At 35.9% G+C, this 10,797-nt stretch overlaps 1 protein-coding gene across 2 annotated transcripts; it reads left to right on the top strand.

Moving 5' to 3' along the window:
- Positions 1-134: 134 nt before the first annotated feature.
- LOC122036908 (UDP-sugar pyrophosphorylase-like) lies at positions 135-10,430 on the top strand. Of its 2 annotated transcripts, XR_006127455.1 has the most exons (7): positions 135-287; positions 844-949; positions 7,525-7,584; positions 8,969-9,049; positions 9,539-9,769; positions 9,877-10,185; positions 10,287-10,430. XR_006127455.1 is itself a non-coding variant. In XM_042596342.1 (6 exons), the coding sequence occupies exons 2-6, from the start codon at positions 896-898 to the stop codon at positions 10,015-10,017; spliced, it is 567 nt and encodes a 188-aa protein (XP_042452276.1). In that variant the 5' UTR covers positions 135-287; positions 844-895; the 3' UTR covers positions 10,018-10,359. The 2 variants fall into 2 exon arrangements, 1 of the variants encoding a protein (XP_042452276.1); XM_042596342.1 differs by having other exon boundaries at positions 9,877-10,359.
- Positions 10,431-10,797: the final 367 nt, after the last annotated feature.

The following is a 10,797-nucleotide window of genomic DNA, read 5'->3' as shown; positions in this document are numbered from 1 at the left end:
TTCTATTCCATGTGGTAATAATTGATATTTGGGCAGCAATAAGTCTTACTTCTATGGTAACAATGATTTATTTACTCTATTTTTCCCATAATTTGCATTGTGCCTTTTCATTATATTTGTGTTTTGGGCATTCTCAGTCATTTTAGTTGTTTTGTTTCTTAAAATGACGCATGAAATTAAAGATGTGACATTTAATATTATTTCGTGCAGCTTATTCTGGAACTTGAGCCATACGTAGAGGAACTTAACAAAACAAGAGGTGCTATTTCAGAGTTCGTTAATCCAAAGTAAATTCTTTGTTCCCTTGTGAATTACTACAGAAAGAATGAAATATTGGCTTCCATCATTTGATTGATCAGAGAAGCTTTGTATAAAAAATTGGATCCATATTCATACTTGTTATTCAGTCTTAGATCTTGTATCTTTTGATGTGATGCTCTTATTTATTGAAAATATAAACTTATATCTTCTAATGGAATGAAGGAAGAATTGCAATGTGCCTAGTGCTGGCTACATATTAGCGCAATATTTACATTATTGACTTAATTCTAGTTGAATTTGGCTTAGTTATGTGTGCCAACTACTTTATTTATATTATATTTCATATATTCCATTTTAGTTCTAGTTATCTTAAAATCTTAGTTTATAACTTTTCCCCACAATTTAAGTTTTGAATTTACTGTATTGTAAAATCAATCTACCTAATACTCAAAATACATATACAGTGTGATATTTGATTTTCTTGTAATAGGATATTGATTATTGATTCGTGTTAGATACACTCAGAAAAGGGGAAAAAGAAGAAATTATGTGATGATTACTTGTAACTTGTTTGTTTATCAGATACAAGGATTCCACAAAAACTGCCTTCAAATCATCAACTCGATTGGAGTGCATGATGCAAGATTATCCAAAGTCTCTATCTCCATCAGCAAGGGTTGGTTTCACTGTAAGTGAACATTTTCTTTTGTTTCAACATATAACTCTTGCTTTTGTTTGTGTTAGATACAATTTATTTTAAGGAAAACAAATATATATCTCACTGATATCATGTAGAATTCTTACAATACATTTGCCCTTATGGAGTGGACAATCCTCTTATTACGGAAACAAATGGCAATTTCTTAGAGACAACCTCTTTATTAGTCCTAAGTTCTATATATATATATAAATAGGTGATAGTTATCAATGGAAGTTACAACCAACTTCACAGATATTGGTATATTCGCTCGGGTTAGCGGGAGATTTGTTAAAAAGACATTATAGAATAGCATCTTTTGATGAGAGATATGACTTATGAGCAAGAGGCTTCGAGAAAGCTAGTGTTTTATGAATTATATGAAGCCGGTAAGCAAACAAAAAATTCATGGGTATTTGAACTGGAATATCCGAGAAAAAGCATAATATTTACAACTGTTGTGCTTTTTTGGCTCTTCTAGAATATGTATAAATGATGTTCTTATGTGACACCATGGGCTGATGATGTGGCATGGAGATCGTATCAATACCCTCTCCTTCGAAAGAAGCCTTGTCCTCAAGGCGAAATGAGGGAAATTGTGCAGCGAGCAAATCATAATTCTCCCAACTAGCTTCTTCAAGAGGTCTATCGAGCCATTAGATTAAGAGTTCCACAGAGGGGCACTCGCCTTCATTGATCTAGCGATGATTTAGTATAGTGGCAGGTGTCATTAACATCTCCCATTCGGAATTGATAGGAAGCGATGGTGTGTGTGAAGTGCTATGTTGTCCATAAGTGCAGCTTAGGAGAGAAACATGGAAAACTGGATGCACTTTGGAAGAATGTGGAAGAGCACGCTCATATGCAACTGGTCCAACTTTTTTTTGTCATAGTATACGGCCCAAAGAATCGTGGTGACAACTTTTCATTCCTGCGCTTGGCTAAGGAATGTTGTCTATAAGGTTGGAGACATAAGAAAATCAAATCACCTACTTGAAATTGGAGATCACGTCGTTTGGAATTTGCATGTGACCTCATACGAGACTGAGCTTTGAGAAGAGTGTCCTTCAATGTGCGTAGCATAACATCCCGTGTAATTAACGAGTCTTCAAGATCAGCAATATTAGTGCACCATGAATGTAAGATTGCAGATGCGGAGGATCTCTGCCGTAAACAATGCAAAAAGGAAAAGTGTCGGATGAACTATGGAATCCAGTATTATATGAATATTCTGCCCAAGATAAAAACTTGGACCAAGAATTAGGTTGTTTATGAGAAAAACAGCGTAGATAAGTTTCAAGGAAGCGGTTCACAATTTCAGTTTGCCCGTCAGTTTACGAATGGTAAGCAGAACTCATATGGAGTTGAGTGTGACTGAGCTTGAATAGTTCTTGCCAAAAAGCACTGAGGAATATCACATCTCTATTAAACACAAGAGACTTAGGAATCCCAGACGAACAATTTCCTTGCTGAATAGGTGAGCAACAGATTTGGCAGTAAAGGGGTGAGATAGTGAATCAAAATGGCCATATTTGCTCAATCTATCAACTACAGCCAGAATAGTATCATAACTCATTGACTTCGGCAGATTAGTAATGAACTCTAAAGAAATATCCTCCCAAATTTGATCAAGTATGGGTAGTGGTTGTAGCAAACCTACGGGAGCTAAAGCTTGATATTTAGACTATTGGCAAACTAAACAATTTTGAATCCAAGCTTTAACATCATACTTCATGCGTGGCCGGTAAAAACTTTGTGATAAGCGATGCAGAGTCTTGAGATAGCCTCCATGACCGACAGTGAAAGTGTCATGAGATTCAACCAATAATTTTTGCCATAGTGAAGACTGCTCAAGGATGACAAGTTTGTTTTTGTAGTAGAGTAAGTGATCAATGACAAAAAAATTTAGATGTGTCTTTGTATCAGAGGAAATATATGTTATTAGGGAATGTGTATAAGATGCTGTAATAATGCTTGCTGTAGCTCCAGAAAATCCAAAGGGAAAGGAATGACCATTGATAAGAAGTCAGTATGTTGAGGTAGGCGCGATAAAGCATATGCTCGTGTATTTTTGGCACCTTTTTTTGTAAATGATAGAGAAATCAAATAGCAACAATTTTAAGAGAAATTGCCGTTGTTTGTTTGCTGTAAGACATTGGTTGAGCAAAAACTTGAGACTACAATGATCACAAGTGACAAAGAAATGTCGACCCAACAAATAATGCTTCCATTTTGTAATGCCAATAACTCACGGTCGTAAGTAGATTTGAGTCTATTTGAAAAAGATAAATCTTTGCAATAAGAAATAGGATGTCCATGTTGGGAAAGAATGACCCCTATGCATTCTGATGATGTATCACATTCAATAGTAAATGCTGCATTAAATCAGGAAGATGAAGAACTGGAGCAGATGTAAGGGCATGTTTCAGTGTTTGAAATGTTGCAGTAGCTGCTGAATGCCATTTGAAGTTATTCTTCTTCGTGAGATCAGTTAAAGGTTTGGCAATTAGACCATAGTTCTTGATGAATCGCGGGTAATAGTCTGTGAGGCCAAGAAAGCCGCGTAGCTCCTTCATAGAATTTGGTAGAGGCCAATGATTGATAGCCTGTAGTTTATCCGAATGCATCTCTACACCCTTGCATGAGATAGTATGGCCTAAGAAGGATAGTTGAGGTTGATGAAATGGGCATTTGGACTTTTTAGCATAAAAAGAATTGTTGTGCCCACAAGAGCTGGAAATCGATGGACAGATGTTGCTGGTGTTGTTCGGTATCAACACTATACACTAAGATGTCGTCGAAGAAAACCAAGATAAACTTATGTAAATACGGCCAAAATAGCTCATTCATTGCGTCTTGAAATGTAGACGGAGCATTCATAAGACCAAAGGGCATGGCAATAAACTTGTAGTGCCCCGAATGAGTCTAGAATGTAGTTTTGAATATATCGTGCATTCGCATATGATGATAGCCAGAACACAAGTCGATCTTAGAAAAAACGATGGCACCATGTAATTCATCTATGTTGGGGATTGGATATTTATCAAGGATGATAATTTGTTTTAGGCGCCTATAATCCATACACATGCGCCAAGAATGATCTTTCTTCTGCACTAAAAGTACGAGACTTGCAAACAGACTAGTACTTGGCCGTATAAATCCTAATTTCAATAATTTGGCCACCTATGTTTCAATTTCCGTTTTTTGAGAATCTGGATAGCAGTATGGTCTAATGTTTGGTGTTGTAGCCAATGGTATTAACAGGATAGAATGTACGTGGTGTCTAAAGGGCGAAAGTGCCTCAAGTTCATGAAAGACAGCCTCAAATCGACCTAATAAGTAGTCGACTGGACATGCGGTAACCAGTGGTTTGCAGGAGTGTTGGCAAGTTGTGCTTTGGTTGTTGTAATCAGTGGCTTGACAGATTCTACTAGTTGCTCCTTGGCCAAATATTGGAATGTAGCCTCTGAATAAGATGGTGTTGTTACCCCCTGAAGTTTGTACTATTTGCCATCTGCATGGAAAATCAAAAACATCTCATTCCAATTTGCTTGTACAGTATTTAAAGATGCTAACCATTTTATTCCCAATACGAGATCTGCACCTCCAATCGAGAAAGGATAGTAATCTTGGAGAATACTCAAGCTAATTGCACTTCAACTGCCTTACAAATTTTGCTTCAACGTATGATTTCGCCATTGCCAATCTGCACACCAAATGTAGGCGTTGATTGTACAAGCAATCGAAGGTCATTGACTAACTTGTCAGATATGAAATTGTGCGTGGAACCGCTGTCAATGAGGATCAGTATTAGATGACCATACAGAGTTCCTTGTACTTTCATTGTAGTGCCGGAAGATCTACCGAGAATAGCATAAAAAGAGATTTCTACCATGTCGTCCTCTCTTCCCTTTATTTCAGTTTCATTGGTTTCCTCTAACTGGATAGCCCCATCTTCGTTATTAGCAATTTCTTATAATGAAAATGATGTTGGTTTGCAGCGATGTCCAGGACTGAATTTTTCATTACAACGAAAACATAGGCCCTTGTCTCGTCGTGTTTGTTTTTTGCATCCCAGAATTTCATTGGTGCATTGGTGTTGGAAAGATGAGTCTATGGGAAAGACCGATTAATGTTGAAGTTGGTATTCTGGCGGGGAATGTAATTGGTGTTGTTTTGACCTTGCACAACCACAGTAAAACCCTTGAAATTTTTATTTATCTTTGACTTTGTTTCATATTCCAAGGCTAGACTCATTGCTTTATAAACACTCCGAGGTTTGTGGATTCGAACATCAGTTTTATTTCCTCCTGTAATCCATTCAAGAAAACACCTAAGAGACAATGTTCTAGCCAATGTTGTACACGAGCAACCCTTTTAACAAATTCCGGGCGATATTCTTGAACACTGTGAGTTTGTAAAATACTACAAATATGTTCATCAGGATTCTGAAATTTGGCCGGACCATAATTCTCTTGTAAGGCTTGAACTAAATCTTCCCCGTATACCAACGACTGCTCACTATTGATCCAGGCGAATAAATCTAATGCATCACCCTCTAAGTACATGGCAGCAAGATCTACTTTCAAGTCCTTAGGTGTTTGGTAGTAACAAAAATATTTGTCTGCCTTGAGAATCCAATCTCTAGGATCACCTCCCTCAAACTTTGGGAAATCCATTTTGGTGCGATGTTTACGTGAAAGATTACACTCCTAGGAATTGTCATATTCATCAGTATGGATTGAATGTTGTTGATCATCATTCTTACGGCTCGTACCACCCATCATAGGAATGTGGGCTTGTGATTTGAGAACAGCCACATCAGTGGCTAACGCATCCAAACTATTAAGTTTGGATAGCCGAAAGTTATTGTATGATGGCCTCTCGTATTGGCGGAGGATAAGAGTGTACAAGATTGTATTCACTATTGTGGCAGTGAATGTGGGTAAGGATTTTGATGGCTCTGATACCAAAATGTTAGATACAATTTATTTTAAGGAAAACAAATATATATCTCACTTATATCATGTAGAATTCTTACAATACATTTGTCCTTATGGAGTGGACAATCCTCCTAATACGGAAACAAATAGCAATTTCTTAGAGATAACCTCCTTATTAGTCCTAAGTACTATATATAGATATAAATAGGTGGTAGTTATCAATCGAAGTTACAACCAACTTCCTTATTTTATGCATTGAAATGCAAGTGTTATGCTTTCTTGGTTCTTCTAGAATATGTATAAATGATGTTCTTCTTATGTGGCACCATGGGCTGATGATGTGGCATGGAGATCGTATCAGTTTGTCACCTAATAAATAGCATTTTCAGATAATAGTTTGCTAAGTGTTCCACGTGATTATTCACATTTACACATTAGAGTTGTAGCATTTTGATTTACTTTCTCTTGTAAAATTAACCCAATGTGATTGTGATCTAATTTGTCAAACTTACTGATCAGCTACTTAGAATAATCTTCGTCCTATTTATTCTTCGTCATAACCTATATCTAAGAACTGTGTGGCACCCAATCCACTGTCACATGAGATGTTATGGATTGTTAATGAGGGACTTTATGAAGATTTTATGAATGAACTATCATCAAGTTGAAGGTAAGCATTTTGGAGCAACATTCACGACAAATGAACAAGATGGTTCTCTCAATTTGGTGAGATCAAGTGCATGCTGAGAGCCTGAGATGATCCATTTGAAAAGTCAGAAAAATGTCGCCTATGTTAGTGGAGCATTTATCTTATTGGAGCTGAGATAGGCCTAATTTGGCATGATTGTGAGCTATGAATTAGACTTTGTCTCTTGACTGGTTCTACTTGAAAAATTGTGAGCAAATGAGAGACTTGTGTGAATGCACTATTATTTATTTAAGTTAATGTTTAGTCCTGTAGTTGTTGGAATTGAGAAGTAGAAGGGTTATCTGATTTAGAGAAGGCTGCTGAGGTGTTCCTATTGGGAAAGGATGCTCATAGTGGAGTAGCCACCATTGGAGTAAGTCATGTTGCTCATTAGGGATGATTATGAGATAGGAGGTGAGAAGATAAGTTCTAAATGAGGGAGAAAGTGATATTCAAATGTAGGTTCCACAGTGATAATTCCGGACTAATTGGATGGCCTGCATAAGGCTTAGACAAGTGAAATATTTGCAGTGACCCATGGTGGTGGATAGGTCTGTAAATTGCTTCACTATAATGTACACTGTATAGCACAGTCTAATGTTTTCGCATACAAGTCTTAATATTTATCTAAACTTAGCATAGATAGAGGATTAAAAATATGATTTGTTCACCTTAGATTTTTCTCAACCTCAAAGTGATTAAACTTGAAAGAAACGAGTTTATTACATAGGATTTGTAAGTATCTGAGCTCATATGTTGTTTCTCTTCAAATTTAGGTAAATTGAATATTTTCTAGCAAAAATTATTTCCACTTTTGGTGGATTGAAAACATGGAAATAGCCATATCTTTATGTTTTTCCACATTTAACTGATTGTTACCCTTAATTTTTGAGGTAGTTGAACTTATTGTAATCATATATTTTCTGATGATGTAGGTGATGGATACATGGCTCGGTTATGCACCAGTGAAGAATAACCCTGAGGATGCTGCTAAGGTACATTATTTTCTGCTTAATGTGATATTTCTGGGTTTCAATTCATCATCAAATTGGGTCAGTGACTCAGAAGGTAATCACAAAGTAAAAGTTTATCATTTATAAGTAATCATGATCACATCTAAGAATCCTGTTTGGAAACATATATTTTCGTGAGGCTATTGACACTTGAAAGAGTTTCCAAGGCCAAGCAAGAAGAATATAGCATGCACCATTGTAAACCACATCAGGAGAAAACATGGGGTTCTTTATGGATCAAATCTAGAAATTAAAACATCTTAAAAGGCATGCTACATCTTTTCCTTCATATAACTGTGTGGGGATGTTTTTCATTGTTTTCACATATGCTTTCGGAAGATGTTCCCTGACATCTAGTTCAAATATATTCCTTCTCAGATTCAGGTTGAAGAAACAAAATTGAATGACAATTGCTTCATGTATTACATCACCTGCAAATCCTTCTTTTACTGCCTCATTTTTTTTTTTTAATTTTCAAATTTTTTTTCTTTTATCTTCAAGACTTCCCAACACTTTCAACGCCATTAACATGCATTAGCATGTAAGTTAATACATTGCTGCTAATTCCAGCTGCTTTCATTTAAGAGATGCTGGACCAAGTTGTGCTCAACTCTTTCCTAACTTGATATGTGCTACTGCTGTCAAACTCCTCTGCATACCCATATGCAACTATATTTCTGGTTCTCTTCTTATAACCGTCGATCCTCAAGGGGCCCACTTGCATATAGACTTTGTAATTCTATAGTGTGTATAACTTCTCGTCATTGTGAGTCCTTTTTGTCGAAATGCCCCCTCATTGTCAGATGTCTTGACAAGAAAAATCACCTTCCAATCCCCATAATGCAATAAATTTCATCATATGTTTCATTGTGATTCTGCGGTTTTATAGGCCGAGCAGCAAGCTGAGTTGTCTTCATAAGTTTTTACTACAGCTTTGTCAAACATCAGTAGCAATTTATAATTCTTCCACATCTGCAGATATGAACTACCAAGAAACCAGCTTTATGGAATCCTGTATGGAAAATTCATATAGTATTTTGTTACTGTCAATGACCAGATGAAATTTCATTCATTATTTTTATTGCTGATAAATACCAAGAGGATTTATATGCATCTCATTTGATTAGGGACAACGAAACAACGGGCAATACATTTGCCAAAAGTTTGTCTTAAATTGTATGATTGTAGGAATATTGCTTCTGATTCAGCATGTTAGCGATGATTTTTTTATGCTGATTACATGTGTATGTTGCTACTTTTTGGAAGGGCATGCACTATTTATTTGTTATGGCTTAGAGCTCTAAGCTAGAATTTGTTGTCTACTTATGGATAGAAAAATGACTAGCTTTGCTATTGTCCTTTGTAGGTGCCAAAGGGGAATCCATATCACAGTGCAACAAGTGGTGAGATGGCTATTTATAAGGCTAACAGCATTATTCTCAAAAAGGTTTGATTTCTTGCTTGCGTTTTGCATACAACACAAAAATATGAAATTTTTACAGGAATTTATAATTTATTTGTGATTTTCTTGAGTCTAGAGCGTCAAGTTATATGGTATGTTTTTATTGAAATGTGTTTTTGGAATCAAATCAAGGAGAATTCACAGTTCCCAACCATAGAGTATCTCGATAGATGTATCCTTGCAAACCTATACGTAGTTGCTTTTCCATTATTTTTCATCTCCAACTCCTTTTTAGTATTCCAACCTTTTCAATAAGCTTTTTGTTTTTTGCATGTGTTTTTCTGTTTAGAAATTGATGAACTGAATAAGAGATAGGCGGGTTTTTTGTGAGAAGGTCCTCTCTTGAACAAAACGTTAACCATATATATAAAAACAAAACGACTAAACTTTATAGCTGATAAGGCAATGAGGTTATATTGATGTTAATATTTAGGTAATTGTTTGCCGTCTAAGCTCTCAAGTCATACTTTTCAGGCTGGAGTTCAGATAGCTGATCCCATTACTGATGTCTTCAATGGACAAGAAGTAGAGGTTTGGCCGCGCGTAACATGGAATCCAAAATGGGCGTTGACATTTAGCGATGTGAAAAGAAAAGTTAATGAGGCATGTTCCGTGTCACAAAGATCCACTTTGGTCATCAATAATTCTAATGTGATCCTCGACGCTCTCTCCTTGGATGGAACTCTTATTGCTAACGAAGTAGAGGTATTTATCTTTGGCAGTTTTTTTAACTACGACAAAATTCTATAGAAAATGTCCAAAAACAAAAAAGTGATTCATCCAATGTGTTTACTGAGATTTGAAACTTGCAGGTGAAACTGGCAGGCGCCGTTCAAAACAAAGGATGGGTTCTTCAGCACGTCGATCACAAAGACAGCTCCAACCCTGAAGAAATCCGCATAAGAGGTTTCAAAATCCAAAAGGTGGAGCAGCTCGAATTGAACCATGTATGAACTTCGAAAGTGTCTGTTTCAAGTCACGAATAAAGAAGCTTCTCAAATGCTCTATCGACACCATCCAAAAGGCTCATGCTTGAGCCTCGAAAGTTGTCTGTTTCAGGTGGTGAATAAAAGAAAGCGTCGCACTCTTCAGAATGGCACCGTCCAAAGTTCATGTCCAAGGTCTCATCACTTTCTGCAGATGCATAATTCATCTATTTATTTATGAAGAATTCTTAGGAAACTTGTCATGTTTGCAACTTTTTATTCTTTTTATTTTTCAGAAGCTAGTTTTTGAAGGGGAGCCTTGCACAATGGTAAAATTATCCTCATATGATAATGAGGTCATGATTCGAATTACGAAAACTGAACGATAGACCTCTTAAATAAGACTTTATACAATAGATTACGATAGACCTCTTAAATAAGACTTTATACAGTAGATTCTATTCTTCGAGATGGAAGTTTTGTGTTGTCAATTCTTGCAGCATTTATATTCAAATGTATTAACTTACGCACTGAGTGCATAAAACTTCAATAGAATATTTCATACAGAGCAACAATGACATTAATTTCAAATTTATTAAGCTACTTATGAAAAAAAACATTTTTTACTAGTTGACTTCTATATTATTTATGATAAAGTTATGAATTAAAAAATCTACTAATATTTTATATAAAAAAATTACAGCAGGAACAATGTTAATTTTCTATACTTTTAAATAATACATATCAACTAATCTTTATTCAGCAATAGTCGATTACCAAATCCAACAGCTGAAAAGAAGGTATGGA

This window comes from Zingiber officinale, unplaced genomic scaffold (assembly GCF_018446385.1).
Source record: "Zingiber officinale cultivar Zhangliang unplaced genomic scaffold, Zo_v1.1 ctg223, whole genome shotgun sequence".
Classification (NCBI taxonomy): domain Eukaryota; kingdom Viridiplantae; phylum Streptophyta; class Magnoliopsida; order Zingiberales; family Zingiberaceae; genus Zingiber; species Zingiber officinale.
Note: the sequence above shows the minus strand (reverse complement) of the source record. Positions and strands in the feature narration are given on the sequence as shown.